The sequence below is a fragment of the Mesoplodon bidens genome (assembly GCF_964165515.1).
Source record: "Mesoplodon bidens genome assembly, chromosome: 5".
Classification (NCBI taxonomy): Eukaryota; Metazoa; Chordata; class Mammalia; order Artiodactyla; family Ziphiidae; genus Mesoplodon; species Mesoplodon bidens.
This window is the reverse complement of record NC_138161.1, coordinates 131,114,605-131,136,786: the sequence shown is the minus strand read 5'-3', so window position 1 is coordinate 131,136,786 and position 22,182 is coordinate 131,114,605. Positions and strand designations below refer to the sequence as shown.

General features: G+C 41.3%; 1 protein-coding gene across 1 annotated transcript in view; it reads right to left on the bottom strand.

The window, feature by feature from the left end:
* Positions 1–5,147: 5,147 nt before the first annotated feature.
* Positions 5,148–22,182, bottom strand: part of WWTR1 (WW domain containing transcription regulator 1) — a gene marked incomplete at its 5' end in the record, with an annotated part of 135,186 nt that continues 118,151 nt past the window's right edge. The window contains 3 exon segments of the mRNA XM_081234424.1: positions 5,148–8,606; positions 13,896–14,008; positions 15,699–15,832. Coding sequence (XP_081090550.1) covers positions 8,422–8,606; positions 13,896–14,008; positions 15,699–15,832 — 432 coding nt within the window. The 3' untranslated portion in view covers positions 5,148–8,421.

Genomic DNA, 22,182 nt, shown 5'->3' with positions numbered 1-22,182 from the left:
CTCATTCTCAAGAAAGCGCCAGGAGCTGAGTTCCGTGCAAATGGGCAGCAGGTACTGCAGACAGTGGACTAAAGAATAAAAACATCTGGGAGTTGATGTCAATGATTTGCTTCAGCAAATGCAGAGATCTCGGCTACTGCTGAACACGCACATCTTCCCTGTCCAGACTTCCTCAGGAACGTGACCAGTTCTCTGTTTCAGTGTGTGGCCCCTCCTGGAACAGGGAACGGTGGAGAGCTGGATGCTGCCCGAGACAGTCAGTACCTGTGCGGCCTTGGGGAAAGCTCCAGGCCTCAGTTTCCTCGCTGGTAAATGAGAGCGATGAGTCAGGCCATTCAAAGTTCCTCTGTAGGAGGAACTAGTTTGCTCTGAAGAGCCTACCTTATTAAAATCTGGGTCCACAGAGCTTAACTCCTTGGAGAGCTTTTTAAAATCCCAGTGTCCCCTCACACCAGTCAAAATGACCATCACCAAAAAATCTGCAAACAATAAATGCTGGAGTCGGTGTGGAGAGAAGGGAACCCTCCTACACTGTTGGTGGGAATGTAAGTTGGTGCAGACACTATGGAGAACAGTATGAAGGTTCCTTAAAAAAACTAAAAATAGAGCTACCATATGATCCAGCAATCCCACTCCTGGGCATATATCCAAAGGAAAGCATAATCTGAAAAGATACATGCACCCCAATGTTTGTTGCAGCACTATTTACAATATCTAGGACACGGAAGCAACCTAAATGGTACATATATACAATGGAATATTACTCAGCCATAAAAAAGGACAAAATAACGCCATTTGCAGCAACATGGATGGGCCTAGAGATTGTCATACTGAGTGAAGTAAATCAGAGAAAGACAAATATGATGTCACTTATATGTAGAATCTAAAAAAATGGTACAGTGAACTTATTTACAACACAGAAATAAGAGTCACAGATGTAGAAAACAAACTTATGGTTACCAAGGGAAGAAGGGGGGAGAGGGGATGAATTGGGAGATTTGGATTGACATGGACACACTACTATCTATATAAATAGATAACTAATCTATATAAAATAGATAACTAATAAGGACCTACAGTATAGCAGAGGGAATGCTACTCAATACTCTGAAATGGCCTATATGGGAAAAGAGTCTAAAAAAGTGTGGATATATGTCTATGTATAACTGATTCACTTTGCTGTCCAGCAGAAACTAACACAGCATTGTACATCAACTATACTCCAATAAAAATTAATTTTAAAAAAATCCCAATGTCCAGGCCTCACCTCCAGAGATACTGATTTAATTAAAGGAGATTGAAGCCCAGGCATCAGTGCTTTTTTTTCCTTAAGCTCACCAGGTGATTCTAATAAGGAGGCCGTTTTGAGAACCATTGCTCTGGAGTGTTTCCAAACTTGAATATTCACCAAAAATACCTGGAGGGCTTCTTCCCACCGCAAAGTTTCTGATTCAGTACGCTCTGAGGGTGAAGTATGTCTAGTAAGTTCCCAGAAAACACTGATGCTGCTGGTTCAGAGTCCCCACTTTGAGAACTCCAGACATTTTCACACCCTCTGAAGTGGTGTATGCAGTCAGAGGAGTAATTTTTAGCCCCCATCCTGGAGAGAAAATTCATAGGTTTCATTATGTTCTCAAAGAGACCTTTGACCTGAGAAAGTAAAGAGCCAAATTTAATCACAAATTTAAAGCTTTTTGTAGGCAGAGTTTCATAGCAGATGATTTTGCAACTTGTTCCATCTTGAAGTAGTCCCAGAGGGTGTGTAAGTTCCTGGGCATTGCTGGGCTCTATGATGCCGACACACCGACCAATCCACACTCAAGTTTCCCACCCAGAAGTTGCACTCAGGGCATCAGGTTGGGGAAGAGGGTGAACATGACAACTTTCCCCAGCACCCAATGTGAATTCTGGGGAGAAGGAGAAGGAGAGAGAGAATTCCCAGTGACTCCTTGGAGCAGAAATAAAACCTCTATGGATAATCATGTTGCCTCATGCCTGTTGACGTTGAGAAAACGAATACTGGGCCATCACAATCAGCCTGCAGATCAGATAAACAACATTTCATCAGCATGAATTATCCTTATCCTCTCATCCAAAATGTGGCGTGGGAAGTTCATATATAAAATTTAACAGATGTTTTTTCAACCTTTCAAAATTTCCATTTTTGTGAAATGTTTTATAATGTACAAGATACATTAGGACAACATCTATGTCTATAACTTACAAATAGAGAAATGAGCAGGCAAACATACATACCTTGGGGTTCCATGATAGAAAAGTTTAGAGACTACTCATCCGGTGTGGTGGTCCTCAAACCTGAGAGTCCACTAGAATCACCTGGAAGTTTGCTAAATAAATGCAGATTCCCAGCCCTCAGCCTCGGTCAGATTCGGGAAGTCAGGGAAAGTCACATTCTACGCTGACATCTTAGCATAATCTGAGGCAGGTGATCCACTGACTCCACTATAAACCTTGCTGTGAGAATGCCATATTTTTTCCTTTTTTTTCCTATGCACTTAAAAATAACTTTATTCTCACTCAAAAGCTATAGCTCTTCCTGGCAAGGGATATATAGGCGAGTGCAAAGAAGGTTAACAAAAATATCAGTATTCTGTATGTCCTTCTATTTCCTGCTCCCGTGATGTCCCCACTCCTTCCCCAGCCTCTTCTGGCGTTGGTCACCACACATGACAAAGCCATCTGCTGCCCTCTAATGGCAACTCGGCCCAGCTGATCACTCAGCAAATAATTTCTCAGCAGGCAGGTTTGGCCAGCTTTCCAAAGAATCCAATTTTTTCTAATATTTCCCCGTTGAGGAACACGTTCCAGAAGCCTCTTTCATTCAAGACATAGAAGTGCGAGCAAACAAGTCAAAGATAGTGCCGTCCACAGGAAGGGTTGCAGTGTGAAAGACAAATTCTCACAAACATATTCCTTCATCCAACAGATGTTCTGAAAATATTTTTGAACAGTGTACCAGCTATGGTTCAAGGTGCTAGACGCTAAAGAAAAAAAAATCTCTGCTCTCACAGCACTGACAGGCTAATGGGGGGAGACAGTGACATCTTACTGTTAGATGGTGGTAAATGCTGTTGAGAAAAATGTGGCCTGGGAAGAAGAGAGGGAAAAGCTCACCCAAAAAAGAAGGAAATGAACACTTATTGACCATTTTTGAATTACTGAGAATTCTACATGTCACTTCTCTTGATCTTCACCACCCTCTCATTGTAACCCCCTTTTTTAAACTGTTATAGCCAATTTACATGTAAAGAAACTGAAGTTGCACAACCCTAGAAACTTGGCTAAGGCCAAGATGTTAATTCATAGAGACATGGTACTGACCTTCTTAACTGGTTGTAGGAAGTGAAGCCCAGGGCAAATTTGTAAAGGAGACTGCCCGCACCCCCCCTTCTCCAGGACCTTCAGTGCTGCATGGAATGTGCTGGACTCACTGTTCCCCATTAACCTTTCCCTTGTTCTCATTCTCTGAAGCTCTTATTTTACTCTATGATAATTCCATAAATGGATTCTCCTAGGGTGCAGGTGTTTAGTGACTGTTAATGTCTGCTAATCCCATCATTTTCTCCATTTATAGCCTAACTAGTCATATCGTCATTACCCAGGTAAGATATTTGAGGGGGCCCTTTTTCTGGAAACAGTCTGTAATCTTAATAGTGGAAATATCAGGCCCTCTGGTTGAGCAGAAACGAACATGCTTGTTGAAATGGTGTTATTTATGGGGATTAGAGTCATATTAAAATATCAGTTTCTCATCTTCCTGTTATAAGTATTGAACTCTTGAAAATGCTATAAGAAAAGAGCGTGTCTTTGTGTGCACGACACAAATCCATCGATCTCCTGTTGAGATTTGAAAGAGAACTTTCACTTTTTACTTTATACATGTTGGTATTTATAACACTTTCAACAATGAGCCCCTGGTACCTTAAAAGTGATGATGAGGGACTTCCCTGGTGGTGCAGTGTTTAAGAATCTGCCTGCCTATAAAGCAGAAACTAACACACCATTGTAAAGCAATTATATTCCAATAAAGAGGTTAAAAAAAAAAAAGAAAAAGAAAACTCAGAATTGACTGAAATGTATTGGAAGCAGGACATATATTTGAAACTCAATGACTCTGGGCCAGAAATACTATCAACAGTGTTAAGGACATATACAAAATGAATGCTTTGTGTGATTCTCTTTCCATAATAAATTGTCTTTTTTAACATTGTATTGTTCAATATTTAATTAGATTATATTTTGAAAGCAAAAAAAAAAAAAAAAAGAATCTGCCTGCCAATGCAGGGGACATGGGTTTGATCCCTGGTCCAGGAAGACCCCACATACCGCAGAGCAACAACTACTGAGCCTGCGCCCTAGACCCAGGAGCCACAACTACTGAAGCCTGTGTGCCTAGAGCTTGTGCTACACAAGAGAAGCCACTGCAATGAGAAGCAGGCGCACCACAACGAAGAGTAGCCCCCGCTCACCGCAACTTGAGAAAGCCCGCGCGCAGCAACGAAGACCCAACGCAGCTAAAACTAAATTTAAAAAAAAAGTGATGATGAAATACAGCTTTTAAAACGATGCTTGAGATTTAGACTCTGGACTGTGGCTAAGTTGTTTCCACCAGGATCTCTTCTTTCTGTTGTTTAGCTGAATGCTTCTGCTTAAAAACCTCATAAGGCATCACCACAGCAAGAATCAAGGGACTCAACAGACAGAGAAAATACACTGTCACAAGCCTACACTCAGAATGAATGATGAGCTGTTTTTTAGTTTTGACGAGAAGCCACAGCTTATTGTTAATAACAGAGGAACGCCTAAGAATCCTATAGTTCTGATGTCTCAGTCAAATCTGTGAGGGTGTTGGAAGGACTGTGTGATTTAGAAAAAAAAAATTATACATATATATATATATATATCTTTTAAAGTCTCAGTGAGTTACTTCAAATAAAGTAGAAACCAGAATTCTGTGGATATTTAGAATACTGAAGACCAGGCATTTGAGCCAAAAAAATGTTTGCCTACAAAATTTTATTTCTTTCATTGTCTGCCTGGAGGGTTACATAAGCCTTTCTTCAGTACCACCCAAAGCCCTCAGTAAAAGGAACACACACAAATAATGACGAGATAAAGGCTCCAAGTGGAAATTCAACTGTATTTATTTTTCTTATACAGAATCAGAGAAGTAAAAACCAGTACCAAACTCCAGTTAAAATGGTTTGATCTGACTGATTTTTCTGCATACTTTCTGTATGTATAGCAATCTAAATTAAAAATAAACACACATATGTCATATTACAAAATGTAGAAATAATTTTTTAAAAAGTTAAAATACTAACACATAAATGATGTAGTGTGTTAGGGAAACGGTCTCTGTCAATCACCCATTTTCCCAATTAAATTAATCTACAGTTTCCTTTTAACAGCTTTTATTTTTCATAAAAGTTGCACTTTCGGAAGTTACTTTCGAATTATGTCATGAGAACACAACTTGTCACTAACAGAACTCACTCCAGATCACCTTCCTCTACAGAGAGCTTTTCTCCCAAGCTGGAGTCAGCAGTATCCCAGCAAGCTAAATGTTTTACTCTGTTTTCATGTATATTGTATAATCAGTGAAAAGAAATGGCATTTCACATCCTAAATTCTATGGTGAAACACTAACAATTACTAAGATTTCACAGAATTGCAAATAGGTTTTGACAATGTATTTACTTCAAGAAAATGTGTTTTATCAGGGGGAAAAAAAAAACCTTGAAAGATCTCTGAAATTATTCTTCAATTTCAATTTTTAATCTGCCTTTTCTCTGGCAAAATTATTGGATGAAATGTTGAAAGTGATTGATTGATTTAGGACTAAAAAGATGAGATATTGTGGCAGTTCTTTTATAATAGGAAATATAGTATAAATAGCACCTTATCATGAATTCTGCAGGGGTTTTAACACTTACAATGATAGGAAAGAGCCTTTTAAAAGTTGTTCTTTAGATTTCTAGCTTTAGTGTTCTTTAACAAAGGCCATATTTTATGGCCTTAAAAATAACAACAAAAATTATATCTGGCTTCATTTATTAGTAAACACGTAGTCAGGGTCCATATTTAATTCTGGAAAAATAATTGTTATGTTCACTAATAAATGTTCCAACTAATTTCACTAAAAAAAATTCTTCTAGTATTTTCTAATGCCACAAGCTTACTAGGAAATTACTTCTAAAAATTGATAATACAAATCATCGATGTTTTAACTGCTTTAAAAAGAGAGGGGTATCTGTTTCTTTTATGTTTAATAACCTGAAAATGAGTCTATAAAAATATTTTTTAAAAATACAGTAACACTGCTCAGTTTTACTAGGTCCCTTGTTTTTGACTTTTTTTTTTTTGCTTTTTCTTAGAAAGAATGTACAATGCTTTTTGCAATTATTGCTAACACAAGAGGAAAAGAAATAGTGCTCCCTTCAATTTAGTAGCAAAAGAAACATCTACCCCCATCTCTCTCAGAGCACTGAGAGAGAGAGAGAGAGAGAGAGAGAGAAGGAATCAGAGGAACAGAAACCATGGGTCCTTCAGGGGAAAAAAGTCACTTCATTGTGTTGGAAGCAATGGTAGGTTTATGGTCTTGTCCGCCTACACACTTAACATCAGCGTAGACAGGGCAACACTAGCCCTGCCCCTCCTTCTCCCACATAAAGTGCACCGAAGCCTTCTTTTCTTCTACAACAGTCTTTTGGTACAAAGACTGTAGGAGAAAATTGTTGCTTTGCTCTTTGGGGGCACCTCATACCTCCTGCCCGTCTTGCTTTTGGGGTACTATAGCTTGTCTATTTCCATTTCACACCTAACAGCCTTTCCACTATATTCCCTAACTTTACTACTTCATCTCTGACCTTTACACTTGCTTTCTTTCCAACAAGATAAGATGTATTCTGCCATCTATCTTTTGGTAGATCGAAAAGGATCTCAGATCCCCAGCAAATAAGCCCCTTGGGAATGGAAAGGTTCCTCTCAGAGACCTGCATTATTAATGTCTCTCAAAAAAAGATATTAAATTCATAGATTATAAATAATGTCCGTTCAAAATACTAAACAGTTGAGGACTTCATTGGCAATGCAGGCAGGGTGCATGCCAGGCAAACCCAATGCTCTCTCTCAGTCCTTAAAAGCTAATAAAAAACGGTTTTGGTTACATAAGAGGTATTGAGTACATATTTCATGCCTTTTTATACCAACTGTAGCAAACAAGGTTAGGATAATATACTCAGGAATCAACATTAGTGACTTCAGAAACATGTCTCCACCATACACCCTCAGGGGGCATTTTTTTACATGTCAGAGATCTGCTTCATCCTTCAAACAGTTTCATAGATAAGATTATTTTAAACCCTTGAAATCTTGAAAGAAGCAAAACCGACAAGGCTTTGGAATTTTAAAAGCAACAGCTTACTGTGCGTGCCATCAGGTTGAAAGCTATGTGGTCCTGATGTTTTCAGAACGGTTTCAAAAGACAAAAATACAGTTGTCACTGATTTATCAAAAATATTTGACTGCCCTTTGTCATCAGCTACAAAATGATAGTGCTTCATAAAATAAACACTGAGTTCTAAGCTGCAGTTTAAAAATAAAATCCAACTTGTAATTTTAAAAACCTTTGTTTTATAGATGTTCATAATTAGTACCAAACTGGTCTCTTTCATAAGATCTTAGTGTAGGAGCTGTGACTAATGCTGCTGTTGCTCTCCTACTGGAAGGGCTAGCTGGCTAGACGCTGTGCAGTAAAATGCTAAAGGATAAACTACAATAGGACTGTGTGTGCCTTTGTGAATACAGGGTAATAAGAACCAACAGAACCAGCATGGATCCCAGACTACACTGTATTCCAAACAGCAGAATTTTACTATCTGTACAATGATTTTTAAAGCTCAAGTTAAATATTTTTTTTAAAGCATTTGGTACTAATGTCATCAATACAGTTTTTGAAACTGTACATCAGGTTGAATTTTGTATACATTTCCTGGACCGAGCCGCCTGTCAGAAGTCACTGCCTGTGGTCAGCTTTACATGGTTTATAATCAATTGATGTATAAATTTCAGCTAACACCCATAAAGCTTAGTCATGGGGCAGCAGACAGGAACGCAGAGAAGCAATTCTGCGTAATCAATTCTGCTGGAACCATTCTGCATAACCCATCACAGGAAGACAGGCTTGCAGAAAATGAAAACAGAATGTTTATTTCTGTTTAACTTACGTTACCGTCAATCAACTCCAGGCAATGATTAACCTGGCCACAAGGAAAGGAGGGAGCATGCGTCCCGGAGGCAGTAAGCGGCACACCTGCAGACTTGCCCTGCTCCATCGCTGTTTCCAAGAGGCCCAGGAAATGTCAGGTCACGGCTGCATCCAAGCTACAATGGTACTGATTACAGCCAGGTTAGAAAAGGCTCGCTTTTGTTCAGAGCAGATTCTACATCATTGAAGAGGGGGATCAGATCTTCAGATTCCAAAGTTCCTAGATCAACATTTGTTCCCGGAAGACAGTCAAGAAAATCAGGGAAACGGGTCTGCTGAGGGTTGATGTTCATGGGTGCCTGTCCTGCATTTTCTCCTATAACAGAATGAAATGAGACCATTTTAATTCTTTTTTAGAGCTCTAGAAAGAGGGACAAATTCAAGTGTCAACATGACTCTCATCTTCCTTTCCCCTGTGTCTACACTCCACCAGAAGATTTTATTCCTGCAGGTATAAAATATTTCATCTCTGTGCAAAATTTCAGCTACCACATTATTGAAACGGGATTGGTGATGCTCACTCCTAAGAGATGCAGAGATGCCAGCTGAACCTTTCATTGTTCTGGGTAGACATTGTCCAGAATGGGTAAATCCAGGGAAACAGGAAAGGAGCAAATGAGAGGGTGCTGTGGATCTGACCTACAATCAATGACTTCTCATGACAATGGCATGAAGAGCTGGTTTGAGCAGAGAGGCCCTGCCTGTCATAAAAACCTTATCACAGAGCTATAATCCAATGATTTAACTGTAAGCTCAAATTTGCCCATATCATCCATCTTTATGTTCAAAGACAGTAGTGAGGAGTTTCTTTTAACCACGTGTTTAAAAAGCTATCTTCATGGAGGACTCTAGGGATAATTTTCAAAGTATTTTAGAGAGTGGGTGCTGCAGTTCACCCCCCCCACTCCACACACACATACAGCCCACAAATATCTACCCTTCTCACAATGCGTATGAGTCACAGCGCATGGGAGCTTACTAAGGTTCTGAGAAGTCTTGTAATAAGGAAGTCTGATATATTTTGCTTAAGCCACTATGACCTAAAGCCATTTTATCATCGAATGCAATTTTGGCAGAATTTACATCCTAATAGAACTAGAGTCTATAGAACCTAGTTGAGAGAATGCTGTTCCAGAGGAAAGTTAAGTGTCTGGGATATGACATGTGGAATACATGTTCTTCATGAATGATAGTATAGGAGAAAACGTATGGACAATTGTGCCAGGAGAGGGAGCTTTTTAGCTGTGTAAACTTAGACACACTTCACCTGTCTGAAATTGGGATTATAGCACCTTCACAAATTGGAGTTAGGTGCCATATAATATCTGCCACACATCCATGGCTCTGGGCTTCTTTCATACATACACACTTAGGAAAATACAAAAACACGTTGCTTGTTGATTGTGCTGAGAGAAAGAAAAACCCGGGAACTCAATCACATTTAATTACATAATATCAGAGCAACTGGCTTATTCCAAGAACCCCAACCAATTTTCTGAAGGGATAAAATACACCTCACAGTCTGAGGTACATTGAAAACTATGGCCAGCTTTCACCATGGAATCACTTTTAAGAAACTTATTAAATTAGCTTTTGTGTCCTACAAGTACGGTAGCCTTCCTGAAAAGCCTGCTTAGGAATTTCACTATTCTGAGCAAAACAGGAGAAAACTCATTTTAACCATATGCATTTTCCAAGGAGAAAAATTACATTTTTCTGAGTGATGAGGGAAAAATACTCAAACTTGCATTTTGGTGACAGTAAAACTTGATGGCTTTTCTATAACTCATAAAATATCAATGACTCTTAGGACTATTTTATAGGATTTTCATTGCAAAAGGCAGTATTTTAAAAGTTAAATCGAGTTCAACATGACCTCAATGCTGTTGTGTTACTGACTTGAAAAACAACATTAGTTTAGAAAAGAAAATCCAAAATAACTTTTTTCTATCCACTGGAGTGTAACAAATGGAAATGAGGCTTAAAAAAATTATCTGCCCTGAAAAATCAGCTGATCTAAAGTTCTGGATGGGGCTTCCCTGGTGGCGCAGTGGTTGAGAGTCCGCCTGCTGGGGACACGGGTTTATGCCCCGGTCCAGGAAGATCCCACATGCCGCGGAGCAGCTGGGCCCGTGAGCCATGGCCGCTGAGCCTGTGTGTCCGGAGCCTGTGCTCTGCAACGGGAGAGGCCACAACAGTGAGAGGCCTGCGTACAGCAAAAAATAAAAAAATAAAAAATAAAGTGCTGGATGTCTTTTTTTCTTCATCTCCAGTTAGAATTATTCATCTCTACTGATTTCCCATTTTAACTTTTTAATAAGTCAAGAATTCATTTTTTGGGCTTCCCTGGTGGAGCAGTGGTTGAGAGTTCGCCTGCCGATGCAGCGGACACGGGTTCGTGCCCTGGTCCGGGAGGATCCCACATGCCGCGGAGCGGCTGGGCCCGTGAGCCACGGCCACTGAGCCTGCGCGTCTGGAGCCTGTGCTCCTCAACGGGAGAGGCCACAGCAGTGAGAGGCCTGCGTACCGCAAAAAAAAAAAAAAAGAAGAATTCATTTTTTAACCAAATAAAATCTCTCTGTTTTAAAGAATTCCTCTTATCCTTTCTCCTCGGGCATGGAAAGCATGAGGAGACTAGTTAAGGCTCTTCAGTAAGGTTAACTATCTTAAAATCTCTCTCTTTGGAGCAACTCTGCAAACTCATAGTAATTTTTTGGGTCTTTGCAGTTTTATCCATTTAAAAAGTGGGACATATTGTACAACATGGGGAATATAGCCAATATTTTACAATAACTATAAATGGAGTATAACCTTTAAAAATTGTGAAACAATGTATTGTACACCTGTAACTTATATATTATATGGAAACTATTCTTCAATTAAAATATAAAGGATGCATATCTGCATAGATAATAAAAATGAATGAATGAATGAGTGAAAAGTGGGCCAGACAAAAAAAAAAAACAAGCAATTCTTAAAAGGGTGTGATTATTGCACAATATTCTGGAAGGTGGATGACTTCCAGCCTTTGCTCCTGTTATTCCCTCTACTCTATCCTCACACTATGTCCAGCTGTTGTTTCCATGTGTATTTTGCAAAGGGAGTGTTCAGCTGGCTTGTTCCCATTTAGCATGTGATCAGTAGGTCTACTAGATCTTTGCCAGCCACGCTTGAGCTCAGCTTTTCCTCAACTTGTTCCTGAAAAAGTAATTACATTTCTCCCCTTGAGGGGGTTTATGCCCACTCCCTATAAAGGCTTCACAGATGTGACCCTAAACCCAACAGGCTGACACTCACTACACCAGATTGACCTGGAGCCCTAACATCTAACAAGACCAATTTGTACATTACTTCATCCTTCTTAGAAGGAGAAGACAACTTTGTGCCAAGCTCTGTGACCTCATGAGCCCTCACAACTCTACAAGGTAAGCACATTACTCCTACTTTAGAGGTGAGAAATCTGAGGCCCCTGGGAGGTTATGTCACTTACCCAAAGTCATTACTAAGAAGTAGAGAAGCAAAGATCCAACTCAGGTTGCCTGACTGCAGCGACTATGTTCTTTTCAGGACACCACTTAATTCTACATTTTGGCTTCAAAAACATTCCCTACTTCTCCACTCAATGTCATTTTAAAAAGCCATAGAATAGATTCCATCTTCTTTTATTTTTAAATGTCAAGCTTGGATTGAGATCTCCTGAGTCATTTCTTATTTAACTTTGCTTTTTATCTTTACTGGCTTCCCAGTGTTTAAAAGATGAAAGCAAACAATTATTAAACATAGGAAGGAGCCACTTCACCAGGCAGGTCCGAAGAGGGCAAGATAAATCTCACACCGCAAAATAAAGAGAGGGATGAAGAGAGGGAGGGAGGGAAGCAGGAAGGGAGGGAGAAGGCTGAAGTAATAAACTGAAGAATAACAAAACAAACAGTTCAAACTATTCCTGTGTGACTCCTCACAAGACAGTCTGTGCAATTCTCTCAACAAGTAGATGACGGGCTGCACCGAGAGCCCGGAACAGCTGCTCCAACTTTCTGGCTGAGTTTGACTTTTGTCTGACTTTGACTTTTGTAGTTTTGTCTGAAGTTTGACTTTTGTAGTTTTAGAGCACAAAGTTCAGTCATCGAGGAGCGGAGGGTAACAACACGGGCGCTCTGGACAACAGCACTGGGGAAAGCAATCATTTCATCCCAGAACGATGTTCTTTCAACAGTGACGATGGAGGAGAAAGTAGCATGAACAGCTCCAAAGAGGGGATACATCGGCTATTATTTAATTTCTTTTAAGTCCCTTTTCAGGGTTTTTTTTTTAATTGAAGTATAGTTGATTTACAATGTTGTGTTGGTTTCAGGTGTGCAGCAAAGTGATTCAGTTGTACATCTATAGATGTAGATATAGATATAGGTATAGATACAGATACTTATAGAGATATAGATATTTATATAGATAGTCTTTTTCAGATTTTTTTTCTATTATAGGTTATTTCAAGATATTGAATACAGTTCCCTGTGCTATACAGTAGGTCCTTGTTGTTAGCTGTCATTTAATTTTGGTTTCAGAATATCTTCTGGGAGTTTAGGACTTTGATAATTCAGTCTAGACCGAATTTGGAGGCATCGCTCCTAGAGAAATGGTGAAAAGGAGGTAACCGGGAAGCCAGCTGAGGCCTAGCCTGAAGGCAGGGCAGGCCAGGAACTATGTTAAATTTAACTGCTGAGGGAGGACACTGTTACCATGTTAGGATTTGGAGCTGACATTTTAGAATCCTCTGAGTTGCTTAACTTTCCAAATGCCCACTGCCAATTACTTCCCAAATGCAGTTAATGACATGAAAAAATTTGCATACTGGTGGCCTGTACATTACAACCAAAAGCTAGAAAAGCATAAATATTCCATTGTGGAAGAATGGCAAGGCAGACAGTGGTATGTTAATGGAATTGTGAGGAAAGGGGTAATATGAAGCAAGGACAAGCAAAAGGAAGGAAGGGAGGGAGGGAGAGGAAAAAAGCAGAAATTAAAATCCTGTGCCCATATATAAAACTATATTTGTATAAACTATGGGGAAGGGGCTAGAGTTTATTAACAGTGCCTGGGTTCCAGTGGCTTTTCAGCTGTCAGTTTATGTTGTTGAGGTTAAGTGTCTCTCGTTGTATTTTAGAATTGAGAGGACTAGGGAACTTCCTTGGCGGTCCAGTGGTTAAGACTCCGCTCTTCCAATGCAGGGGGCACAGGCTGCATCCCTGGTCAGGGAACTAAGATCCCGCATGCTGAGCGGTGTAGCCAAAAAAAACAAAAAAACAAAAAAACAAGAAACGAATCGAGAAGACTAAAGAGACAATTTAAAAGGGCAAATCCGGGCTTCCCTGGTGGCGCAGTGGTTGAGAGTCCGCCTGCCGATGCCGGGTGGGGGGGCGGGTTCGTGCCCCGTCCGGGAAGATCCCACATGCCGCGGAGCGGCTGGGCCCGTGAGCCATGGCCGCTGAGCCTGCGCATCTGGAGCCTGTGCTCCGCAACGGGAGAGGCCACAGCAGTGAGAGGCCCGCGTACCGCAAAAAAAAAACAAAAGTGCAAACCCACTGCAAGGCCTCGCAGGCTTGGCTCCTACCTGTGTCCATCTCCTCCACGTTGCTGAGGAAGTCCTCGGGGGTCGTTGGGACGCTGTAGCAGCCGAGCCCCAGGCCGCTGTCGGTACTCTGCTCCCTGGAATGATACGGCCCCCTGCAGAGCACAAGTCGGATTTCAAACTTAAAATACAGTCATGGGGCTTCCCTGGTGGCGCCGTGGTTGGGAGTCCGTCTGCCGATGCAGGGGACACGGGTTCGTGCCCCGGTCCGGGAGGATCCCGCATGCCGCGGAGCGGCTGGGCCCGTGAGCCGTGGCCGCTGAGCCTGCGCGTCCGGAGCCTGTGCTCCGCAACGGGAGAGGCCACAGCAGTGAGAGGCCCGCGTACCGCAAAAAACAAACAAACAAAAAAATACAGTCATGAAGACCCTCAACTAGTGTAGCTCTGTCAACCTGCCCGATCTTCAGATAACAAAGGGAGGTGGACTTTGCACTTCCTTTTAATTTTGAAACATATATCCCTGTGTCAATGAAATTAATAAATTGTAAGCAAAAAATAAACTGGCCATTCATACTCAATTGACACTGATTCCCTTTTCATCTCAAAATAACAGTTTGAACACCGTTCTACATACAGACAATGATACCATGTATGTACATTTCTTCAAAACCGAAAACGATGTTGAATATTGTTTCTGGATACAGACATTAACAGGCAATAAGAAATATAAAAATATGTGTGATGAAAAAATAAAAAAATAAATGTGTGTGATGGATACACATCAATTTCCAAATAGTGGCTACCACTAGGGAGGGAAGACGGGAAAGAAATGGATTTCAGTGGTGGTGGGGAAGGGTTTAAGTATTAATTGTAATACTCAAAAAAAAAAAAAGATCTATGGAAATATGCAGAATGTGGGAGTTGGGTACACGGGTAAATCTTAAGTTATTCTTTATACTCTTCTGTACGTTTGAAGTAGTTTTAAATCAATCACTTAAAAACGCCTTTCTTTCATTATTTCCCTTACTGTTTGTTTTCATCTCTCTCTCTATTTTTAATAACTTTCGTAACTGTATTTGCTTGTTTGCCAGAAGCCTCTGCAAGGGCAGAAAAGACACAGGAAATAGAAAACTGCCTTTTATTTGGGTTTAAAAGGCTACAATTAAGGTTGACTACTTCTACTCATGAAGATATTTCTGGTTCAATCACCTTTTCCTTCTGCTCATATATTTCATATTTTAAAACAACACCTCTTTGTTTTAATTAAAATTTTAAAGTGTGAAATAATTTTAGACTCACACAGAAGATGTAAAAAGAGTACAGAGTTCCTGGGCATCCTGTACCCAGCTTCCCCAAGGACATGGTACACAACCATAGTACAGTGATCAACACCAGGAATTGACAATGTATCATACTATTAATTAAACTATAGACCTTATTCACATTTCGCCACAAACATCACCTCTTAATTGTTTTGCTCCCTTATTTGCCATATGACATGCTTTTATCCCCTGTTGGCTACGTAAAACCACAAGATTCTTCTAAATAATTACTATACAACACCATTCCATTGAAATTGTTAAGTTCATCCGCATTTTCAAATTATTGACTAGGGGTTTACTCCGTGCCGTAGCACCAATTTTTTAATTTGAGATTTTTTTTTAAAAAAGGTAGATGACTTCTTCCTCCACTTTTTTTTGTCTGCCACCTCCCTCCACATCCTCCCTCTATCCTAAGCCCATCCTCCAAGCTCCCCAGCTTTTCCCAACATAAACAAAGATCTGTTATACTGTAAACCACATAATAAAGAAAGCAGAAATAAGGGGCCCTAAAATGTTGACTTACCCATTGAGGAAAGGATCCGAGCTATTATTAGTGATGGGTCTCATGTCTGGAGTCATGGCGGGTGGGTTGACAGCGGCCTGCACCGTGGCTAGAGTCTCGGCTTCCAAGGGGAGCTGTCTACAGAGGGCGGCTTCCTACAGAGACGCGACAGTCCGAGGGAGAGGCAACAGTGATTCATTCATTGCCATAAGGATCAGGGCAAAGGATGCTTTGCATAAAAACTTTTCACCAAACACGAAAGCACTTTACGTTTGTTCCTCATACGTCAAAATCATCAGGAAATCATTAGTGTTCTTTCTCGGAAGAAATCTTATAGGTGTAAGTCACTTTCTCACATTCACAAAGTTAATGAGAAGCTCATGTAATATTTGCCTTCAAGGCACTTACATAACAACTATCTAACCCATCCAATTGCTTAAAATACCCAAATCAGGGCTTCCCTGGTGGCGCAGTGGTGGAGAGGCCGCCTGCCGATGCAGGGGACACGGGTTCGTGCCCCGGTCCGGGAAGATCCCACATGCCGCGGAGCGGCTGGGCCCGTGAGCCATGGCCGCTGAGCCTGCGCGTCCGGAGCCTGTGCTCCGCAACGGGAGAGGCCACAGCAGTGAGAGGCCCGCGTACCCCCCTGCCAAAAAAAAAAAAAAAAACAAATACAAAAAACCAAATCAGGGCTTCCCTGGTGGCGCAGTGGTGGAGAGTCCGCCTGCCGATGCAGGGGACACGGGTTCGTGCCCCGGTCCGGGAAGATCCCACATGCCGCGGAGCGGCTGGGCCCGCGAGCCATGGCCGCTGAGCCTGCGCGTCCGGAGCCTGTGCTCCGCAACGGGAGAGGCCGCAGCAGTGAGAGGCCCGCGTACCCCCCTGCCAAAAAAAAAAAAAAAAACAAATACAAAAAACCAAATCATATAAGGGCCTCTCAAGACACGTTCTCAGAGACAAGGCTATTTTTACCCCAGGTGCTCAGACCAAATCTAAGTCAATCAAAGCAGTTGTACTCTGGACTAGCAGGTACATTCTAGTCTTTGCCACTTATAGGCCAGTAAAGCAGTGGGATTGCAGAGTTCTGGCTCTGCATTAAGTCACATCTGGCAGTTTTATATCAATAACCAGGAAAGCAGAACAACCAGTTTAAAAGCTTGTTAGTCAATCAGTTTTTCTATTTTACTAATTATTTTGTTGACTAAAATGGCTGAAGTTTGGGGAACCATGCAGATCCAATCCAAATCCCACTGACGATTAACTATTCGATAGCACATGGATTTCATTAGCAAAAATTAAAACACTAGCATTTTTTTAAGCTAGCATTACTTTGCCAAGGAGAGTCAATCCAAAAGGTTACAAATCTGACTGCAATTACTTTCTCTAGATATAACCTCTAGGGAGTCTCTCCCATTTTGACAAACATGACCAGACATCAAATTCCTTTCAAATTTGCTGCTGTTTCCAGAGAATAATACTTTTATATATTTATACATGCATCCAAAACCAAAGTTAGGCCCGTCGCATATTTATGCCTACCGGTTTCCCACTACTCAGGCTGAATCACTGGTCTCACCATCCCTCAAACCCCAAAACTATGGCTACAATGGCAAACAGAATATTTAGACCATCTAAGTTACAGTGTCTGTGTTAGATCCTTTCCAGCCCCGACACACAATGATTTTAGAGAGTAACTGCTGTCTAGACAAGTCTAGTGAAATCATCGGCCATAAAAACTTTCGGTTACTAGAGTTCATTATACTGTTCCGAAGAGTTATGGTAGCATAACTCTTATAAACCATGAAGACCTGATTGATAAGAAACTGTATTGTTAACTTATACTGAAATAAATACCCTGTCTAGACAGGGCTCTTGGTTCACCTCTGTTCATTTGGATTGCAAATAATCAAATACTTAACTAACAAATTTTATTCAGTAATCTGTAAAAAGCAAACCAAAAAATGGAGTTTTTTTTTTTTTAAGGGGGATTTTCATCTCAATCTTGGAAGTACCTTCTGTCTAAATCTAGAAAAACTGAATTATTTCCTATAGTTGTTTTTATGTGGTAGGCAGTGTGCATTAGAAATCTTATCTTCCAACCAAAGCTTACCTGGAGGCCTCACACACAAGAATAACAGGGATTGGACCTGGTGTGAAGAGCACAGAGGCCACCAACCTCTCAAACAGACTCATACACACAAACCACAGTCTGAAAACAGCTAGTCAATGATATAATTTCTAGTCCTTTATAAACTGTAAATGCAAAGATCCTTTGGGCAATAACCTTCATTATCCAAAAAATCAACTGTAACTAGAGTATTCCAATTCTCCAAACTTTCTGAATAAATGTGGAGTGTACCCCTAAGCGGATACCCATTTAAACATACAGCTTGAAGAGACTGCCGCATTTCTTTACATGTGACACAATTTTATCACCATATATCTTAAGAACACTAGTTGAATTTGCAGTTTCCAGGTGGTCTGCATTTAAATATAATAAGAATCATTGCTGGAACTTCACTGGGGAAAAAATATATAGATACAATGTATATATGAATTATTTGTCATCTCTAATGATATACCATATGAAAATAAAATGTTTAAATTATAAGAAAAATATCTAGTTTCTGATATTTTAAGCTTCCCTCTTCATTTATTACTCTCGGAATAGGTCAAAATAGATACAATATGCATTTTAAAAGAATGCTTGTGTGTGGCTAAATATATAAATGAAATTCAAAAGAACTATTTATAATAACCAAAGCTGGAAGAACCTATACTATTATATATCAGGGAAAATGTTTCATGGTGCTATTTCACATCTGTCCCCTCTATTTAAAATGAGAGATAACTTTAGTTCCATTCCTCAGCATCGATGTTTCCCTAACTACTTTGAGGACTTGACCCCCACGGCATCATAAGAGGCAATGCTCTGTTCTGCCTGTAGGGGGCTCGCACTATCATTTTCGCCTCGGAATGACTAACTTGGGAGAGAGAATACAGAAAAGGTGTTGAATATACCTGAAAACTAACTTTGCAATATAAATTAGGCCAGTCTGAGTTAGAAAGTTTTCCGAGGGGGCAACACTTTCTTCGAGATTATTCTAAGATTATTCTTAAGTCACAGCAGCCACTGTGAAGGCTATGTTGGCCCCTGGCTCTAAACCCACCTGCTCCCTATCCCACCTGGACGGTGGCCCACAAAGCCTGCCTGACAGCCCTGTCCACGTCTCCTCCATTGTCTCGGACAGGACCCCCTCACTCCTTCACTCCCTTCCCACTAGCTCCTCCCACTTCCGGCACCTGCTCCTCCCACTTCCGGCATCTGCTCCATTGTTCGTTCTGCTTGGAACACTCTCCTCAGATCTTCCTGAAGTGCACTCCCACATTGATGTCTGTCTCAACAGATGCCATCTCGTCAGAGATTACATTCAGTGTTCTTGATGGCAACTTATATATTTACTGTCTTTCTCTTCAGAATGTAAAGAGAGGAAAGGGATCTTATTTGTCATGTTCACTTCTGTATCCCCACTGTGTATAACAACCCAGGCATATAGTGGGCACTTGAGTAAATATTCACTCAATGAAGAAATGAAAAATATTGCTGGAATTCAAATGGAGATATTTTAAATTATAATTAATAATAAAAGGAAAAATTAACTAAGATCATTCAATTCTCTTCTTCAACCACAAGTATGAGTAAAACAACAGTCTACTGTATAGGTCCCAACTAGCCAGGCTCAAACTCCATCCTAATGAAATGATCCCATGGTGTTTTTCCTGCTCCCACCACAGAAGATGAGCAGGAGGGCAGAGTGGTCAGGAGCAGGGATTCCAGGGCCAGATGCTTGGATTTGAACCCTGGCCATGCCATCTCCCAGCCAGTTATCTAGTTTCTTTGTTCCTCATTGGTAAAGTGAGGATAATAATAGCATCCACCCAATAGGGCAGCTGTGGTGATAAAATGAGGTAACACATATAGGGTACTTAGAGCAGTGCTGGCACACGAGATCACTTAATAAATGTTAACTAAGTATTATTATCGTCTTATGTTCTGCATTCCAATCCCAGAAAACAAAACAAAAGCAAAAACAAAAATAAACAATCTTAAAAGTCACACTACCACATGGAACTGATCCACTTTGAGTGGTCTTGACACCCTTTCCTGGTCAACTTTCAACTTGGAAGGATTACACCAAATGTGAAATTCATCATGAGTCTGCAAGGCTAAAAATATAACTTTTTTTTTATTTTACCAAGGAGAGGTTTGTAAACCTTTTTGTATAGCATAAAATTGATTTTTTTTTTTTTTGCAGTTCGCAGGCCTCCCACTGCTGTGGCCTCTCCCGTTGCGGAGCACAGGCTCCGGACGCACAGGCTCAGCAGCCATGGCTCACGGGCCCAGCCGCTCTGCGGCATGTGGGATCTCCCCGGACCGGGGCATGAACTCGTGTCCCCTGCATCAGCAGGCAGACTCTCAACCACTGCGCCACCAGGGAAGCCCCATAAAATTGATTTTTAATGTAAGTGGAGAATGGTGAGAAGTTTCATTTCACTCAATTATATTTTATAATATAATAGTTCCATATTTAATTTTTTTTTTTTTGCCACACTGCGTGGCATGCGGAACTTCCCCAACCAGGGATGGACCCTGCACCCCCTGAACTGATGTGGAAACAGGGGGACAGTTGAACAAGGCTGGTCTAGGACAAGACTCAGGTTTCCAACTCAGAGCTGGCAGTGCAGCTGCCCTAACCCTGTGCTTCCTCCCCAGCTCCCCCCAATGCAGGCAGGATAACAAATGCTAAGCTGGAGGCACACCTGAGCCCCTTGGTCTGTCTCATCTCCCACCTCCACTCCAGTTCAGCAAGATCCTGTCCCAGTGTCCCTTCCATTCCCACCCACCCTATCCTCCCAAACAAGTCTTCAGTTTCCTGAAGTCCTCGGTACTTTGGGTCCCTCTTCATCAAGACATATCCTCCCACCCTTAGGGGTTCTGTTACATCACCTTTCCCAGGATGCCTTCCCTGACAACCATAACCACAGCAAACCACTGCCTGCCCCTTTCCCACCCCTGAAGTCCAAAGTAACGCATCCAGCTGGGGTCTGAAACTCCATGTCTCACAGTACACTCCTCACCCGGCCCCAAAGCAGCTCTTCCTGCTGACGTCAAGCTTTCTCCTAATGCCGTCACCCCTTCTCCCAGCTCCAAATCTCAGTCAACTGTCTCCCTCAGTCTCCACAACAATCCATTCATTTGCTCCTGTATTTATTTTTTAAAAATACTATGGAGACTACCAGGTGCCAGGTACTGTTCTCGGCAACAGGGATACAGCAATGAAAAATACAGACAGTGTCCTGCCTCTTCAAGGATTCTAGAGGGGGAGACAGACTCCAACAGCAAGTGATGCAGAAGGGCCAAGCCTCGTGGGGTCCATCTCCCCGATATCTACATGCTCCAAACCTTCTTTCCAACTCAAGTTGCCTGCACTCCTTCTCTAGACCTACCAATCTCCACGTGCAAGGCTGTTCTACACTTTGTCACGATCTTTACAAAGAGTGACCAGAGGAGAAAAATCAGGATAGGGAGCGGTTAGAGTGTCATGTCCTACGAAGAAGCAAGGGGACTGTTTAAGAGAGACTTGTGACACACCATGGCTCTCAAACTATTATTGACTGCCACATGGAAGAAGGAAGATTCCTTCTACCCCAGACTGGAGGCAGATCTGATGGAGGGTTTTGTAGTTAGTAGTAGTTTGTTCAGTGATAGAACTGGCTGCTTCTCAGTGCTCTGGGCTACTGGCCACTGGAATTTTCAAGCAGTTGTTGAGGGTTAAATACTACTGGATATGACCAGGGCTTGGCACAGGAGAAAAAGTGTCCTTGGATTCAGAATGATGAAAGCTCAAATCCTAGCTGAGCTACTCCCTAGCTATAACATTTCAGAGTACATTTTTAACCTTTCAGTTTGTTCATCCGAAGAAAATGAAAAAAAAAAAGACATAAGATTTATCTTGCTGGGCTGTTATAAAGGTTAAAAAGCCTATTTATCAAGAAGCTGGCACAGTGAGGCAGTCACTAGAATGAGCTACTTACTCATGGTGTTAAAGGTTTTAGGAGGTGGAGATGTTAGCTAATACTTGCGTATCACTTACTACTTGTGAAGCACTGTCCTAAGTGCTTTAACATACTGTATCTCATTTCATCCTCATGACAACCCAACTGTCTCCATTTTATGGATGAGGACACTGAGGCACAGAGAGACTAAGCCACTTTCCCAGGATCTGGCCCCAGAGTCTGTTGTCATAGCCACTACACAGACAGTGGCAAAGAGAGGAAAGCCAAAGATTGAGGTCGGCAGACCTCAAATTTTCAGCCCTTTCACCTACTGGCTATGGGACTTGGGCATGTTATTTCATTTCTCTGAGCTTGTTTTCCCAGCTATAAAAGAGAAATACCAACCCCCCTCCTTCGGGCAGTTTAGAGGATTTAATGAAGTGGCCTG